The following is a 19,803-nucleotide window of genomic DNA, read 5'->3' on the forward strand; positions in this document are numbered from 1 at the left end:
CACAGAAATAGAAAAATCTATACTAAAATTCATAAAATTTCAAAGGACCCCAAATGGCCAAAATGATCTTGAAAAAGAACGTGTTTGGAGGTATCAAACTCCCTGCTGTCAAAACTTATTTCAAAGCTTTAATAATCAAAACAGTGTGGTCTTGGCAGAAAGGTAGACACAAAGACTATCTTGGTCCATTTAGGCTATAATAAATCAACACAAACTGGGTAGCTACACATAATAGAAATTTATTTACCACAGTTCTTGAAGCTGGGAAGTCTAAGATTAAAGTGTTAATCAATGTCTGGGAAGGGTCCACTTACTGCCTTCTCATTGTGTCTTCACCTGGTGGAAGTGATAAGCTACTTCTCTGGGGTTTCCTTTATAAGGGCTTGAATCTCAATCAAGAGGGTTTCACTCTCATGATATAATCAACTCCAAAAGCCTTTTCCTCCTAATACCATCACTTTGGAGGTTAAGATTTCAACATATGAATTTTGGGGGCACACAAGCATTTAGACCATAGTAAAGAAGAAAACATAGAGCAAAATATTCATGCCATTGGATTTGGCAGTGATTTCCTGAATATGACACAAAAGGGACAGGCAACAAAAGAAAAAATAGTCAAGCTGTACTTTATGAAAGTTAAACATTTTGTACATCAAAAGACACTATCAACAGTGTGGAAAGGTAACCCATCTGTAGACCTGGAGAAAATACTTGTGAATCATATCTCTGAGAAGGGATTAATACCCAGAATAGCGATGCACACTGGCTCATGCCTATAATCCCAGTTACTCACTTAGAGGGGGCAGTGAGCTATAATTCCACCACTGTATTCCAGCCTGGGCAACAGAGTGAGATCTCATCACTAAGGAAAAAAAAAAAAAAAAAAGAACATCTAGAGAACCTGTAAAACTCAACAAGAAGAAACAAACAATTTGATTTACAAAATGGGCCAAGAACTTGAATAGACATTTCTCCAACGAAGATATATAAGGTAGGGTGTGATGACTCACACCTATAATCCCAGCACTTTGGGAGGCTGAAGAGGGCAGATCCTTTGAGGCCATGAGTTTGAGACCAGCCTGGCCAACATAGTGAAACCCCATCTCTACAAAAAATACAAAAAAATTAGCTGGGCACGGTGGTGCATGCCTGTAGTTACAGCTGCTCAGGAAGCTGAGGCATGAGAATCTTTTGAGCCTGGGAGGCGGAGGTTGCACTGAGCTGAGGTCATGCCACTGTACTCCAGCCTGAGTGACAGAGAGATTCTGTCTCAAAAAAAAAAAAAAGAAGAAGAAGATATATATATGTCCAATAAGCACATGAAGAGATGCTCAACATCCCTGTGACTCTATGAATAAAATGATATATATGTATATAAAAATTTATTTTTATCCATGGTTCTTAGCTCAGGACTCCCATAGCCTTATTATTTCATAAGTAGCTAGGTATTCAGCCTTCTGTCTTTGATCCCTGAAGCAGCTTCAGAAAAGTGTCAGAGCAATAAATGTGAAGGACAGCCTTTTGTTATAATATTGGCCTCAGAAAACAGAATCACTGTCTCTCCCTCTGACTTTCTCTTGCCCGCCTTTCATCTGCTCCTTTTGTGATAGGCTAGGTAGGTCTCACTAATGGGGGCCTCCATTACAACTGTCCCAGCACTGACTGAGTAACAAGGTTAAACATTAAAAGATGACTGAGCCAGTGCCCTTATACAAAGGCTGGAGTGCAACAACGAGCCCACCAAGAAGTTTTGCCTAGTCTTTTCCTGCGCCTTGAAGCATGACAAGATAACGAAGGAATTATTAATAGGACTCTTTTAGGATTTAATAAGTTTCACTGGGGGTCTGAAGAAACTCCCCAGGCCTCCACAAACAAGTTTATTGGTGTCTAAAGGAACTCCCCAAACCTTTATGATTTAGCAGGAGACAAGATAAAGGTAATCACCCCAGCACCTAGACCCATTTAGATTAAGTAAACTTACTGAAGCTCCAGAAGAAGGTCTTCAGGACTCAGACCTTAGATACAGATTAAAAGAAGTTGATCACTTATGTCTTTAGATGAATGCACACTTACACATAGACATATAGCTCAGAAGGTATAGAAGCTCTGGAAAGATTTGTAATTTGGAGTTGGTCTGGTGATAATTTCCAGGCCTTCTCCCTGTAACCAGTTACAGAAATAAAAACTTTCTTCCTCCCCACTTCTGCATCTTGTTATTGGGCCATAAGAAACGGCGGCTCAACCTTCAGTTTGGTCCAGGAACATTTTTTTCTCCCCAAGGCAGGTCATAAAAGCTAAAAATTTACTCTCCTCTTACCCTACCACTCTGTGTTGGAGCTGGCCATGAAAAAATGCTCTGACTTACCTTGTCTGATTGTAGGTCATCATAATAAAAGATCTCACAACAAAGATAATCTCTGGACCACTTGGCTTCACAGGTGAATTTTACCACACATTTAAAGAACTACACCAATCCTTCTCATATTTTTCCAAAGTGTTGGAGAGAAGGAAACCCTTTTTAATTCATTCTACTAGGCCAATATTATCCTGATAGTAAGGTCAGGCAGAGACACTACGAGAAAGGGGTCCTGCTCCACACCCTGGAGGAAGGAAATCTGCACAGGGAAACCAAGAAGAACTAAACAGGTAGGCCTTACTGGGTTTCCTCACTCAGTCTTTTGTATTATAATCATACTTTTTTGGTCCAATTACATTTCCACATTGTTGTCTATGTTTCAATCATGACTACCCAATGACATCTCCATAAAGTCTGAAGAGATGGGTTACAGAGGGCTTCCAGTAGCTGAACACAGGAGGTTTCTGGAGGGTGGAGTAGCTGGGGAGGCTTCATGCTCCTGACCCCATACCTCACCCTATGCATCTCTTCATCTGTATCCTTTGTAATATCCTTTATAATAAACCAGTAAACATAGTGTTTCCTTAAATTCTGTGAGCTGCTCTGGTAAATTAATCAAACCCCAGGAGGCGGTCATGGAAACCCCAACTTGAAGCTCATTGGTCAGAAGTTCCAGCGGCCTGGATTGCTACTGGTGTCTGAAGTTGGGGGCAGTCTTGTGGGATTGATCTTACCTCCAGGGAGATTGTGTCAGAATTGAATTGAATTAGAGGACACTCAGCTGGTGTCTGCTGTAGAACCTATTACTAGCTTATTGGTGGGGAGAAATCCCTACATATTTGGTCACAGAAGTTTTCAATGTTGATTGTTGTAGTATAAGAGCAGAGGAAAAATAGTTTGTGTTTTTTCCACTCAGAATCACTAATTATTAGGGAAATGCAAATCAAAACCACAATGAGATACCTTCTCACACCTGTCAGAATAACTACTATTACTAAAAATTGGAAAATAACAAGGGTTAGCAACGATGGAGAGAAATTGGAACCCTTGTATGCTGTTGGTAGAAATGTAAAATGGTACAGCCACTGTAAAACACAGTATGGCAGTTCCTCAAAAATTGAAAAATAGAATTACCGTGTGATCCAGCAATTCTACGTCTGCATGTATACCCCCAAAACTGAAAGCAGGGTCTTAAAGAGATATTTGTACACCCATGTTTACAGCAGGTTATTTGCAATAGTTAAAACATGGAAGCAACTCAAGCATCCGTGGACAGATGTATAGAAAGCAAAATGTAGTATATAGACACAATGAATTATTACTCAGTTTTAAAAAGAAGGAAATTCTGACATATGCTACAACACAGATGAACCTTGAGGACATGATGGTAAGTAAAATAAGCCAGTGATGAAAGGGCAAATACTGTATTTTTTCGCTTACATGAGGTACCTAGAGTAGTCAAAATCACAGATAGAAAGTATTAATAGAACCATGGTTTCCAGGGTCTGTGGGAAAAGGGGAATAGAAAGTTAACTATTTAATAGGCATAGAGTTTCAGTTTTGCGAGATGAAAAGAGTTCTGGAGATGGTTGGTGGTGATGGTTGCACAACAATGTGAATGTACTTAACACCATTGAGATGCATGCTTAAAATGGTTAAGATAGTACATATTTTGTGTATTTTACCACAATAACTCTCACACCAAAAAAAGGTGATAATATTACCAAAGGAGAAGGGAGAATTAAAAAAAGAGTTGAAGATGTACAAGTGGATGTCCCGGGCCCTTAAACCCAAATGTAAATGTATCATGAGCACTTCCTTCCACCCTCTCCCTTAAACTTGCTCCTCACCCTCTTTTCCACATCTCAGCAATGTCAGAATGTTCCATCTTATTTTTCATTTCAAAAATCTGAAAATCATTCTTGAATAATCCTCTTTCCTCACTCCATAACATTTATTTTATTTTTTAAAATATTGATTATATTAACTTCAAACTTATTTACTATGTTTGCTTTTCTTCTTCCCACCGCCAATATTACCGTAATTTTTTCTTTAATTACTTCAGAGTTCTCTCTTTAGGTCTGTATCACCTCCGGTCTTTCCAAGCCCTGTAGATGTTATGAATGATTAAATAACAGAAATCTGACTGGGACACTCACTGATTAAAACCTTTTAGTGACTCTCACTGTAGGCAGAAAAGGTCCAATCCCGTTAGCATGGCATGTGGAAACTGTCTTATGCTTGCCTTTCCTTATCTAACTCTCCAGTTTTATCAAGTCTCTGTTCTCTTCACATTTCTTGCTTTCATCATACCAATTTGCATCTTCTTTTTGCCTCGAGGTTTCTGTTTGTTTTGTACTTTACATTCTGCTTCTTCCTGGGCAGAATTCATTTTTTCCCACTCCCTTCTTCTCGAGCCTTCCTCATCCCTAATGGTGCCTCTGTGCTAATCCTTTGCAAAGTCCGTTTATGTAGGTATATTTGTGAATTTAGTTATTTTTGAAAATGGAGTCTTCGAGTCTAATTATTATTTTTCAATTGGTGTGGAATCATAGAGTAAGAAGATCCAGTTCAATATAAATTTGATAGATAAGTCAAATTCACGTTCCTATATTTTCACCATAAAACTAAGTCCATAGATACATCCAAGAAAGATCTTCAAGTAACAGCTTCCCAATTTATCCCATTTATCTTGCCTGGTATCTCTGTGAAGCTCATATAATTTTCCACTTTTTGACATTGTTTCTATCAATACATACATAGAGACATAGAGGACACTGTACTATGAAAGGAAGAGAGGCAGGATTAAGTGGGTATCTCTCCAAAACACAGTGTGGTCGTAGAGTCCATCTATATTTTGAAGCAGATATGAATAATCCAAAAAACCAGCCACTTCCTCTTTAGAAACACAGGATCAAGTTAAGTAATGAGCTGGCTATCCCCTCTTCCCTAATTCCCACTGTAGCCATCATAGGGCTACAATTTCTGATTTAGAAATACTCCTTTCAAAGTCTGAAGCATTACTGACCTCAGTTTTCATATGAAAATTACTTGTCAGCTTTCAGCAGATGACCCAGCCTCTTGCTTAGAACAGTGAATTTTTTCCCAGTGTCTCCAGTACTAAAAGACGAGGAACGACTAAAGATCTGTTCCTGATTAAAGGAGACTAAAGAGAAAAGAGACATGATGGCTGAAAGCAACGCATGACCATGGATAGGATTCTGGGTCAGAAAGGCTGGGTTTTTCCCCCCTTTTTTTCAGTAGGAAAGGAAAAACTGCCAGGACAATTGGTAAGGTTTGAGTGGGGTCTGTGCGTTAGATAGCAGTATTGTCATCAGTGTTGATTTCCTGATTTTGATGGGCAATTTAGGAGACATCCTTGTTTGGAAAGGAGTGGGGCAACATTTCTCAACTTATTCTCAATGACTGAGCAACAAACAGCTTGCTTCTTATGAAGAGAGAGAGGGAGGGAGAAAGAGAGAGAGAGATGGGGACAAAAGTGTCAGAATGTTGACAATTATGGAATCTGAGCAAACAGTATATATGGGAGTTTTCTGTGTTGTTCGGGAAGTGTTTTTGTAATTGTTTCAAAATTAAAAGGTAACCAAAAAAAAAACAACAACAACAAAATAGAATAAAGTCTGGGGAAGGAGGTGGCATGAAACAAGAGAAAGTATCAATTGCCAAAAAATGAATTTGCCTAAAAATTCTTTACATGTTAATAAATATGATATGCATAACTCCTTAGAAAGAAATTGCTATTTTTTAGCAAAGACTTGGATCCAACCCAAATGCCCATCAATGATAGACTGGATAAAGAAAATGTGGCACATATACACCTTGGAATACTATGCAGCCTTAAAAAAGAACGAGTTCATGCCCTTTGCAAGGACACGGGTGAAACTGGAAGCCATCATTCTCAGCCAACACAGGAACAGAAAACCAAACACTGCATGTTCTCACTCATAAGTGAGAGTTGAACAATGAGAACACATAGACACAGGGAGGGGAACATCACACACTGGGGCCTATCAGGGGGTGGGGGCCAAGGGGAGGGAGAGCATCAGGACAAATACCTAATGCATGCAGGGATTAAAACCTAGATGACAGGTTGATGGGTGCAGCAAACCACCATGGCACATGCATACATATGTAACAAACCTGCACTTTCTGCGCATGCATCCCAGAACTTAAAGTAAAAATAAAAATAAAAAAGAACAGTCCTACTACACGTGAATTTTCAAGGTGGTCAGCCGCCTCCACATGTTCTTAAATAGTGAGCACTTCACATAAATAACCTTCACCAAAAACAAAAGAAAGAAATTGCCATTTTTATATATATACTTATTAAGCAGTAAATAATAGATAAGAAATGGACTTATTTTGTAACTAGTAAAAATAAACTGGAAGTTGTCATATTAAAAAAAATTATTTGCTCAGAGTTAATTTGGTATGGTTGTTTTAAGTAAAATTTTTATTATAAGTGAAGTGATCCAGGAGTAAAAACAATGTAAAAATTCTCTTGAAATCCCCATATATAAAAACTTATTGGAAAAAGTGATGTTTTTAAAAATATATCATTTATGTTAAGCAAATTGTCTCTTGAAATTATAACATCAGTTTCTCTAGTGTAGAAAATACTAGCAAATGGAGGACTGTTTCAATGGTAAATATCACATTCAGACTATTTATTAACCAAAGTTAATTTCAAAATACTTGTTTTCCTTATTGGATAATATAATATCATCTTAAAAAGAAAAATTTTAAATACTGAATTACTTTTCAGATTCCTAGATTAAATGTACACTTTGAAAAGTTATTATAAAAATTGAAATTGAATGATGAACACAGTAAGGAATGTGATACTTAGAGGTGTCACTGCATGTGGAAATAAAAATCTTAAGATGCTTTATCAAATCCAGCTAAAGTACTATCTGTGCAGCAATAAATTATCAGACATATTTCTGAATACTTATGTAGCTTCCAGTATATGTTTAACTTTACCAGTATCCATCATCAGTGGCAACCGTAGCATCTCAAAATTAAAAATTATTAAAAATTACTTGATGTCTTAAAATGTCACAAGAAAGTCAGTATAGAAAATGAGATGTTGAAGGATCATAGAAAAATGACATATTGGAGAAATAAGTCTTGAAAGTGTCATAAAAACAAGACATGTAACTATTCTATAACAAATTACAGTATTCTAGTTCCTTTACTAGGATTAACATTAGAAACAATCTAATTTTAATTTTTTTTCTACTTGAGGAAATGGTGCTCACTTTTCTTTTTATGATCAAACCAAAGTGCCAAAGGCTAGCGGTGGTAGCAACAGAAATAGCAGAGAACTTTCTTAGTTGAGAAGGGAGACTTGTGCTATGTAACTGAGAAAGATGAAGAGAGTCTGAGCATCCCTCCACCATCTGATAATGACCAGAATAAAACGCCTGTCACAGGACCAGGTCAGGAGAGGATAATGTACTAAAACCCTGTCTTCAGTCACTGTTAGAGAGATAAAGAACACTAATGAGAATTGCCAGTTAAAAAAATACTATTTATTTCTTTGGTCACTCATCCATAAAACATTTATTGAACACTTATGATATGCCAGATAGTGTCTTAAGGATACAGAAGTGAGTGGAAAATATTTTCTTTTTTTGATACAATCATAGAACAGCTCAGGAGACAGCTGGGAAATAGCAATTTACCGTACTATGAAATAAGCTGTCTAATATACTTCTGTTAAACATTTATTTCTATCTTCACACCATGGGGACTATCTAGCTCTGAACCAGTCTCTCAGAGAAAGAGATGTTTGAGTTGGTTTGGGAAGATGGGTGTATGCTGTCATGAGGCCAGCTCCATGTGATTCATGCAACTGGTTGTTGTGAAGGTCCAAATTCACCATTTGGTGAAGCTATTTACAAAGGCATAGTAATTATGAAGACTTGTTCTGCAAGTAACAAGAGCTCAGAGACAAAATTCTTTATAAGAATGGAATTTATTAACCAACATAATATGAATTTTTGAAATAAAGTGGCCTTCGGTTCCTTCCACGTTTCTGCTGTGCTATCCTCAGTTCTGGCCCCATCTTTGAGGAGGTAACACATGGATGCAGCAGTTGTAAATCTCACGTGCGATAGAAAAATGTGTAGAGGCAAAAGAGAGACTGTCTCTCCCTTTGGTTCTCTCCTGGGGTGGGGAATTTTACAGAAGCCAGAATTTTTATTTTATTTTATTTTATTTTAAGTTCTGGGATGCATGTGCAGAATGTACAGGTTTGTTATATAGGTAAATGTGTGCCATGGTGGTTTGCTGTACCTATCAACCCATCACCTAGGTATTAAGCCCCACATGCATTTGCTGTTTATCCTGATGCTCTCCCTTCCCCTGTAGCCCTGGCCCCAACAGGCTCCAGTGTGTATTGTTCTCCTTGTGTCCATGTGTTCTCATTGTTCAGCTCCCGCTTATAAGTGAGAACATGAGGTGTTTGGTTTTCTCTTCCTGTGTTAATTTGCTGAGGATAATTGAAACCAGAAATCTGATGTTAGCTTTTGTCTCATGGGCCAACTGAGTTCTAAAATGGACTATGGGAATATCATTCTATGACAGGAGAATCAAAACAACAAGGAAGGTTATGCTGATGGGAGACCTTTGCTACACGACCCAGCTGGCCAACAGGCATAGCAATGTATGCTTGCTATCTTTAAAGCAGAGAGTGAATACACATCTAGAACCAGTTAAGCAAATGTTTAACAACTTGCTGTATATTTGAACATCAGGTCTGACTGCACTTTCAACTGCTGAGGCACTTCTTTTGAGCTTGGGTCTTAGTTTCCTGAAATTAACTCCAGGATTTTCACTTACCCGTTTTGCACTATAGATAATTTAATAATTGTTCCATCTATAAATATCACATTATATGTTTTCATCAAAAGTAATTCTTTATTCCACTTAAGTTATTGCTTTACAGTACCAAAATATCAACCTCTTGTTTATTTTGTTCACAAAGACATGGTTTGAATAAATCTTTTCTGAACTAAATAAATAGTTCATACAAAGCAGGTAAAAATATAACTATTGTTCTTCTGGTCCCTGACACTAACTTTCCAACATCTTCTAAATTTAACTGAAGTTCAAAACTGTAATGTAAATCCACAGCTACTGAATCTAATCCTTCTTACTAAACTCAGTACCTGCAAAGTCCACTTCCATTACTGGAGTTACAGAAGATGGTTTCAGAAGTAATTGCACTGAGATTTAAATAATTTGCTGCCTTTGTCTTTCTTTTAGAATGCAAATTCCAAACATCTTTTTCTACATGAAACTTCCCAAAATTTTTTCTTATAATTTAAAATATCTTTTAATGTAGAGTTTACTTTGTAAGCCTGAAAGACAAATTTTCTAGGCATTAGCTCTGCTTCCTTTTTAGAGCTTAAATCACACACCATTATTCAATGATAATTGTCACCTTTCTTTCCTGTCCTCAATTACCTTTGATTAACAACAATGATAATATGTTAATAATACCCTCCACTTCCCTCCAAGCAATTGTAGGTGTTTCAATTACATTAACTAATATCAACCCATCAACCCTGTAAGGAAGGGAAGGGAAGATATTATTTTAATGAAGAGGATGTTTGAGCACTGTGACTTACCCAAACAAAAAACAGCTGAGGTGGATCAAGAAAGGATTTCTTGTCTTAGGTGGGAAAACATCTCAGCCAGGTGTTTATCAATTTGTTAGGATATTCCTTCAGGGTTGACTCAGCATTCATTGTTCAAAAAGTTGATGTCTATTGAAAATTGTCATCGTTCCACAAGTAATATTTATCAGGTGACTCGGGTGTAAATCTTTTTGCTAGAAGCTAAAATCATTGACCAGAATTTAATTTTACATGCTAATTTTCTGTCTCTTAATTTGGAGGTAAATAAAATGAGTCAAATGCTGGTACCTAGAACCTTTAGTCTTCTGCTATTGCCCATTGGCCATTTCAGAAGAGTCATGTGATGAAGATGCTCTTTAAACTAAGCTACTGGCAGCACCTTAATGCCTGTCTTTTTTTAGTTTTCAATTACGAGTGGCTCTTCTCAGCAAGCGTTCCATGATGGTCGAGCCCTTCTTGGGAACCTGGAAGCTGGTCTCCAGTGAAAACTTTGAGGATTACATGAAAGAACTGGGTGAGAAATACCATTACAAATTTGGAAATTGGCAAAGCATTTTGTAATGTGGTTGGGTTTGTACTTTACCATGAATTTTCCTACAATTATCTTTCTTATGTGATCCTAGGGTATATTCCTATAGACTAATATAATTTCTGCATCTACTTTTGCTTTTTTAAATTACTAGTAATAATTGTCTCTTTTTGGGAGACTAGGCCCACAGACACCTCTGTCCCGTCATAATCCATATATTTAAGCCCATTTATCCTTTTTGAAAATACTTCATCCTAACTTCTAGATAGAATTTCATTTTAGCTTGGTCATTTCATTTAATAACATTTTTCCCAGTTTCAAATTTATAGATAGTAATCACTACCTACAATTAAATCGATCAATTAAATTTGTTTCAAGGTTTGCTTTAAGTTATAGCTTTAAAACAGCAGTATCAACAAACAAAATTTCTAGCTGGTTCTCATACATGTGAGAGATATTTTACAAACATGATTTTGAAGAATTACAAATCTGAAGAAACAGAACATTTTTACTTATTGAATGTCTCACCCTGATATTCCTCAGAATTATAAACCCTACCTGTCCTTTAATCTCTAACTCAAGTCATATAGTTACACATTAATTATAATGACTTGGGTGTATAATAACTAAACTGTTCTTTACTAATAGAAGAACAGCAATTATTTAATATTTTTCACATTTAATTAAGAGAAACTTCCCTTGCAATAGTAAACTGTATGCAAAGCCAAGGACTTTCTTATCTTTACTTTTTTTTTTAACTTACTTAAAACGCTCAATGGATGCTTACAATTATTAATTATGTTTACTTATTCTAGACAATGAAATAACAATGCCTTATCCCCATAATAAGTCAATGTGCTTATAAATGTAATATTGTTCCTCTGACGTAGTCAATATTAACTTTCTCAGAGGGTCATAAGAAACAAGTTTTTCTATCTCTTCATAGTTTTATAGACTCACTTGTTTTGAATTAAAATTGCGGGGGGTATATAAAAAACTAGGGCCTTATGGCCAGAATAGCACTTGCATTGACTGGGAGCTGGGCTTAGGCATAATACAAGCAGGAATAACAGCTGAGCAGTTTCTATATGACAGTACCACGCTAAGCCCTTTCATTTAACCTTTTAAAACATCTGCTGGCCGGGTACAGTGGTTCATGCCTATAATCCCAGCACTTTGGGAGGCCAAGGCAGGCGGATCACCTGAGGTCAGGAGTTCGAGATCAGCCTGGCCAACATGATGAAACCCCCTCTCTACTAAAACTACAAAAATTAGCTGGGCATGGTGGCATGTGCCTGTAATCCCAGCTACTCGGGGGGCTGAGGCAGGAGAATCGCTTGAACCTGGGAGGCAGAGGTTGCAGTGAGCCGAGATCATGCTGCTACACTCCAGCCTGGGCAACAGAGTGAGACTTTGTCTCAAAACAAAAAACAAACAAACAAACAAACAAAAAAACCCTGCAAGGTTAAGCATACAGTTATCCACACTTTACTATTGAGAAAACTAAACGTTAGGAGAGGTAAATAATATGCCAAGCTAGCAAGTGGCTAAGTTAGAACCTGGGTTTTAACCATCTCACTCTTCTTTGTGATGCAAATGTCTAATACTGCTTCTCTGCAGCGAGATGTGTCATATCAGTTCCTGAATCTAAATGTGAAATGGAGCTTGATATCAGGACAGAGAGGGAGTCAGCTCTTCTGCCCACCAACTGCAGGAGTCAAGTTTGACAATGAGAAATTCCCAACCAGAACAACAGGGCCAGGCTCCAAGTCAAACTCGTCCCGCACCCACACGGTTGTTGTAACACTCCACAAGGTGAAGTGCAAGCATTTGATCTCTTGAAAGGCACCACACAAATTTACATTGTAGAGGAAGTGTAATAGTCTCAGAGAGTGAATTTAGCTTTTCAAAATGTCACATATACACCTTATGACTGGGAGTATCTAGCTCAACCCAGATATCACACAGAACATAAAATAAGTTACTGTATATTATCCAAAATTTCAAAATAGGTAAAGTAAGCATTCTTTGAAAATTGACTTCCAAAGTGATTGTTAACAATGTCTTCATAAGGTCCAAGGTTATCTCTGTCTTACAGGAGTGAATTTTGCAGCCCGGAGCATGGCAGGGTTAGTGAAGCCGACAGTAACTATTAGTGTTGATGGGAAAACGATGACCATAAGAACGGAAAGTTCTTTCCAGAACACTAAGATCTCCTTCAAGCTGGGGGAAGAATTTGACGAAACCACAGCAGACAACCGGAAAGTAAAGGTCAGAACTAATTCTTCCTGGTGTTCAACAATCAGGAAAAAGCTAGAAGGTGGTTAGGCATGGTTTACTCTGTAACTTGATTTATCACCAAGTCCATCTGGGCTTGTTCCGTTGATATTCTCACATCTCTAAAGTTAATCCTTTTGCTAATTATTTTGATGGTTAACAATAGGGTTAAAAAAATTCAAATTGTTTTTGCTTCATTTTTTCTTATCTCTTTGTCATTCTATGAAAGAGCACATAGAAAGAAACAAACACAAATAGCTAATGCATTGTTTGCCTAAGAACGAGCACTAATTGAATAACCTCTTGAGACTTCTTCTAGTTGGATAGTACTAAATCACAACAACCAAAGTGAGGATTTTAAGGAAAGAATTTCAGAATTGAAATTAAAAAGTAGATATCTGGTCTCACGTAGGTTAGAAGGTAGTGACTTGCTACTTCTAACTGATTTCTTTATGCATTTATAGAGCACCATAACATTAGAGAATGGCTCAATGATTCATGTCCAAAAATGGCTTGGCAAAGAGACAACAATCAAAAGAAAAATTGTGGGTGAAAAAATGGTAGTGGTAAGTTTTCTTTAAATTGTTCTGATCTGATACATGCCTTTCAAGTTACGCAATTGTTTTTGCATCCTGAATTAAGGGTTTGGTCTGAGGAGAAAGGGGCAGGGCGAGTTTAGCCTGTTATCTACCAACTCTAATAGATTCCTCTTTGCTTTTAGGAATGTAAAATGAATAATATTGTCAGCACCAGAATCTACGAAAAGGTGTGAAGAAAGGTCCACAGCAATGGAAACTTGTTCACTGACAGGGAACTGGTACTTGAAGAAGATATGCCTCAGGGCTAGTGACTTTTTAAAAAATGTCTCAATATAAATTTGCTCAATAAAAACATCAAATTAATCAGAGTTTTGAAGCTATTTGATAATGAGGATTAGGAACAGACCAATGAATTGATGAGGCAAGAAGCTACTTGCCTGTGGTGTGATTGTAACAGCACCAGAGTCCCCTCTGTCCTCTGCCCACCTGACTTCCACAGTCCTTGAGCTCTCACTGAAGGACCCACTCCGTTTAGGTTAAGGCATTCTATCAAAGCCATGTGGAAATTCAGGTGACCTGCTAGGTAGCACAGATTCTAAAAACCAACATTGCTGACTTTTTATTTTTTCAGAAGTCTATCCCTCTTAAAGCAGATACATAGATTAAATGATGGTGATATAGACAGATAGATAGCATTAAATAGAGACTGGGTGTTGTACACTATGGATAAGTTGCTCTAAAAGAGTATTTAAAACAGTCATCTCATTTCTCCATAAATCCATTTAAAATAATCAGGCTGGTGCATCTGTCACAACTGTTTACAACTTGGCCTTTGCAGAATGACATTTTATTACATGCCAGTCCTGAATTTCTAAATGCCTAGTAAGAATATAATTGTTAGAGCTGCACAGAGTCCCTTAATAGTTTCACCAAAGGCTGTTGGTAGAAATTCATGTTCTCATGGCTTAGGGTAAAACAGCCTAATGGAGGTAAAATTAAAGGACAAAGCCTAAAATGCTGTGTGTACCTACGGCAGTGGAAAAAGAAGAAAGAAAGAGGGAGTATTTTATAAATAATCATTTTTTGCCTTAAATTTAAACATAGATAGTATTTGGTCAAATGTAAGTCCTTAGAGTCATGCCTATTCACTAGAGTAGAATGACCATGTAATTTGTCATCCAAATTGGACGAGAAATTAAAATTGAAAAGGGGCACTATTAACAATTACACTTGGAGAGTAGGCACAACCTGGGGCTACTGGAGGCAAACTGGGGGTTACTGGCACCTTAGTAAGGGTGAAACTGAAGGGTAATGAACAAAAGGACTACAACGTGCGGTTGACACATGAACTGAATCCCTGGCCGAGGAAAGAAACTAGGGTTGTCACATTAAACCCTGAAGACCCCTGAGATTTCAACTGTGGCTGGAAGTGATGGGCTTGGTGCTGGCTATGCAGCTGCTGGATGTGGACAATGACTGTCATCCCAGCATGCCATATCCTCCTCCTTCCTCATGATTTGAGTATGTACAAAATGTAAACATGCCTATGTTCCAGAAGTCAAGATGGTGTTCAGCCCCTGAAGTGATGTCTTGCACAAAGGGGAACATGGACCAATTCCTCCTTAATCAGCCTCTGCAAGGGAGCTGGAAATGACAGCTGCTTTAGTGACGTCTCAGAGCAGGGTCAGAGAGTTTTCCACAACTGTTAGGAAGAAGAAATTATGCTAAAAAGCACTAAGCATTTACTCACTTAAATCTTTGAGTTCACACAGGCACGATTAAGAAAATAATAATGCTGTTCCTAATTTTCAAGATATTTCTCTTTTTATATATGTCACAGCTCAAAGCACAATGAGCCCAAATGAGAAACAAAACCCCTATGTTGAGTATTTTAGTAGGTGGAGTCAAAGATACTACTCCTGAGGAAATCATTCATTCATTCATCCAACAAGTTCTTCTCGGTGATCACTGTGCATCTGATGCTGTCTCAGGGACTAGAAAACATCAGACTTAGGTATGGTGTTCACAACTTCCCTTTTATATTTGATGTAGCAGAGTCATCTTGAAACATGACTCCTTTTAATTTCAGTCAAATCATGTGAAAATTTTCTTTTAAAAATACATTAAAAGATATACTTAGGATCATTGATCTTTATTAAGAACTCACATAATCAGTCTCTTGGTACATCTGACCTGCCTTCAAAAATTACCATCTATCTCTAAGTAAATGACAACATGATATTTGTTATCTTGTATTAGATTTATTATGGAAGAAAGATAATAGAGGGACTTTTCATTATAGTGAGTTAATCAATGTAAAGTCATTATTTGTTTACTTTCTAAGCAGGTTTAAAATAAAACAAGTGAGAGAAGTTTTTATTCTCTCACATAAAAATATTAAGAATAAAATATAAATAATAAATATTCAGAATAGTTTTATAATATAATTTATAAATATATTTTATTCTGAATACTTATATTATTGTACATCAAATCCACACTGGTTTGTAGGAAAGTATTAATTATTTAAAGACCAATCATGCTGATGCCATCATTAATATATGAGTCAAGAATTGTTCACCATATTTTCCTTGCTATTTAACACTATTAATAAATTACTGAATAATAATTATTAAAATTAAGTAATTAAAAGGAATTAATTATACTAATATACAATATAATTATATATTATGTTAATTATATTATATATTAATATAACAAACATTTATATTGTTAATTATGTATCATATTATGCTACATATTAATATAATAATATAATAAATCATTAATATAATTTATTATTAAAATTAAAATAATTTGTTTTAAGCACTTTTAGTAATATTTAATTTTTATATTTTTTGTGCAAAAATGCAATAAACATAATGGACATACTTTTCTTCACTGGCTATAAAAAGACAATGGACTATCCCAAAGATAGTAACCAAAAGTAGATGAAACATTAGGATGAAGTATCAGGACATAGTCTAGTCCAAAACATACACTCTTATGATTTCTATCCTGAGTATTTAGGCCAAAAATATATCTATTCATTTTGGAGTTTGGTATCCAGGCCCTTGTGTGCCTTTTCCCACGAAGGTGAGGATCAACCATCTAATTACCAGCCCCACTGATAGAACAGAACTCACCTGTTGACCCAAAGATGCATGCAGTGAATGGAATGGGGTTGGAAGACCAGTCAGACCGGGACTGGAATACTGCTTCTGCCATTGGCAGCTACATGAGCATGCACGAGCTGCTTAATCACTTAAATTTTCTCCTTTGCAAAATGGAGACTTATCTACTTCTCAGGATTGTGAGGGTAAATGAAGGCTTATAATAAGGACTGACACAGAAAATTCCTCAGGTCTTCTCATTTTTTCCAGATCCCCTTCTGAGTTTATAAGGAAATTAGAATGCAAAGAATAGGAACAATGTAATTGTTGAACATGTGCACTAAAACAGTGAGCAGAAAAAGAGATCAAGAGGGTCTCAGCAGAGGTAAGCTTAGAGCAACTAATTGAGAAAAATGAGCAGGGAATATGGATTCTAGTTTACTTTGTAAAACAGAGTTCGAATATGAGTAGATGCTTATTAAAAATAATATCTTTCAATACATAAGTTACAAAGCAATTTCCCAAAAGTTATCTTTCTTGATCCTCAAAATAATCAATATTTTACAGACAATAAAACTTCAGCCCAAATGAAATCCATGTATTAGAGTAAGTGATAAAGCTAAATGAGAACTTACTCCAAATTCACTATCACATTCTATCTTCCTAAATTAAGGAATAATATCAGAACACGATGTACCACAATTTGAAAGCCACTGTGACAGAGATGGTTAATTACCCAGTATAAATCTGGGGTTACGCTTCCATATTATAGCATTGTTGCTAGAAAGAGTCTGCCAGCCAGGCACTGCATTGCCCAGTCCCTCCCCTGCCTCCCTGGGGCCTTAGGACAATTTTGCATTAGAAACTGAGTAGAAGTGATATGTGCCACTTCTGGGTCAAGGAAATCTGTGCCTGCCTGCTTGGAGGAGAGGTCTCTGAATACCTGAGGTCATGGTGTAGGCACAGGATGAATGGATCCAAGACCTCTGAGTCACTTCATGGAGAAAAGCTCCCCATAGACCAGGAGGACTTATACTGGACTGGACATCAAGCAAGAAATAAACTTCCAGGATAAGCCACTGAAATCCTGGAGTGTATTACAGCAGCTAATATTGCTCCGAATAAGTGTGAAATTTAAGAGATTTAATTTTTACAGTTTATCTCCAGTCATGAACATGTTATAAGCTGGAATTTAACTAAAAAAAAAACTAGTTTTCAGCTATTTGAGGAAATAAGGAATGGACTGGCATGAATTAAAAAAAAAAAAAAAACCACTGTTTAAACATGAATTTAATTGATTCTCTGATCTAACTTTACTTAGTCTGAAATATATATAGAGATGTAAAAAGTTCATATTGTACATTATACTTTCAAGCCATCATACCATCTTAATTGTTTAAAAAAATTGTAAGACACAATCAAAGAAATAAAGTAGAACACAAAATAGGCTACCTGGATACCACATGATTAGAAAATCACCTGAATTTTTGAGTTTGTATTTTCTCCTGATGAAATAAAGCTAGGCACATACATATTTTTCTTTTCTTTTTTTTTTTTTTTTTTTTTCAGATGGAGTCTTGCTCTGTTACCCAGGCTGGAGTGCAATGGCACCATCTCGGCTCACTGCAAGCTCCACCTCCCGAGTTCATGCCATTCTCTTACCTCAGCCTCCCAAGTAGCTGGGACTACAGGCGCCCGCCACCACACCTGGCTAATTTTTTGTATTTTTAGTAGAGTTGGGGCTTCACTGTGTTAGCCAGGATGGTCTCGATCGCCTGACCTTGTGATCCATCCGCCTCGGCCTCCCAAAGTGCTGGAATTACAGGTGTGAGCCACCGTGCCTGGCACAGACACATTTTTCACTATGTTTTGCAAGTGAATTATTTTTAAGGGATTCCTTTTTTTCATAGCAATATGGAGCAAATGGCTAAATCCTAAAAAGTGTCTCCTACAGCTCTTTGTGCTAATAGTACAATCTACTTGGATGTCCTGTATCTGGAAAGTGTTAATATCACCTTTTCTCTAAGACAAAATGCAAATAAGTAGAAAAATGGGGAAAGCTCAGTATATGTTATCATGACCAGAGAAAGAGATGCACAAATCTTGTCTTTTATTTACTCCCTGCTGTGTTAGTAACTCCAATTCTCAGGTCTTCCATTAGCAGTAATGATGTGAAATCTTAGACTAGCCTTTGGAAAAGAGGCCACGGTGTGTTAGATTCTAGCAACAAACAAACAAACAAACACCGCTAATTGAATTGTTTAGAGGAATCACAAACACTTCTTTCCTCTCTTTATTGCCATTCAACAAAAAAGAAAAACTATTAACTACCTTTGGGGCTGCATAAATGCAATTGTCACCATAGTAACCAAAAGACCAAATATCCACTGGGAGACGAGAAAGTTGCATGAAATGGTTTGCATTAAGAAAGCAATTTTAATCTTGAAGTTATTAAACTTAGAGTAAAACACTTATTTGAAACACGGAAGAGGAGGTTATCAGCCCGGAAGTGCCATCGTCACCTTATGCTAAATAGCTGTCTGGGAAAGGTACTGGCTACTCTAGTAACTGACTTCTGAAGATAAATCAGATCATTAGTCTCACGATGGTGTCTACAAAATTTCATAAGGTATCTTCCTAGGCAGTAATGGTCAATGGGCTCTTAATGGCATTTTCACAGTCTCCATCTGCAAATGACAAAAAATAATAATTGGATATCATGTGTCTTGATTGTTTACTTAATGTCTGTCTTCCTAACTAGAGTATAAAGTTCATGAGGGAAGGAGTTGTTGCTATTTCACTCATCATGTTATCTCTAGTACTATCACAGTTCAAGAAATACATGTTGAATAATTGTCTGCGTTTATGCTTGTGAGATAATGTACAGTGAATCTTAGAATCATCTTACATGCACTTTCCTAGTATCATAATAAGATTATGTCGTACTGAACATGGAAACAATTGCCTGCTTTTACTGCTGACTAAAGGAAAGACCAAATGAAGGAATGAGTGTCACTTAGTTATCTCCCAAGTCTTGCTCTTTCTGTATCTCCAGAAAAAGAAAAGAAAGAGAAGGCAGGGGAGAGAGAGGGGAGAAAGAAGTTTAGAAGAATACTACTACTGATCATAAGCACTAGTTTTTGATGCTTTCATAACATTTATTATCTGATATGATGCAAACAAAAACTACAAAATGTTTTATTTTCTTCAGTCAGTCAACAAATGTTTATTCATTACCTACTGTGTGTATGCATGGTGTTTTGCACTTGGGATACTACATGAGCAAAATCACACATTGTCCCTGATCACATGGAATCAAGAT

At 36.8% G+C, this 19,803-nt stretch overlaps 1 protein-coding gene across 1 annotated transcript; it reads left to right on the forward strand.

The window, feature by feature from the left end:
* Nucleotides 1-10,414: 10,414 nt before the first annotated feature.
* On the forward strand, nt 10,415-13,731 carry FABP9 (fatty acid binding protein 9). Its single transcript, XM_050802130.1, has 4 exons — nt 10,415-10,537; nt 12,651-12,823; nt 13,294-13,395; nt 13,551-13,731. The coding sequence occupies exons 1-4, from the start codon at nt 10,462-10,464 to the stop codon at nt 13,599-13,601; spliced, it is 402 nt and encodes a 133-aa protein (XP_050658087.1). The 5' UTR covers nt 10,415-10,461; the 3' UTR covers nt 13,602-13,731.
* The last annotated feature ends 6,072 nt before the right edge of the window (nt 13,732-19,803 follow it).

Source organism: Macaca thibetana, chromosome 8, assembly GCF_024542745.1.
Source record: "Macaca thibetana thibetana isolate TM-01 chromosome 8, ASM2454274v1, whole genome shotgun sequence".
Taxonomy (NCBI): Eukaryota; Metazoa; Chordata; class Mammalia; order Primates; family Cercopithecidae; genus Macaca; species Macaca thibetana.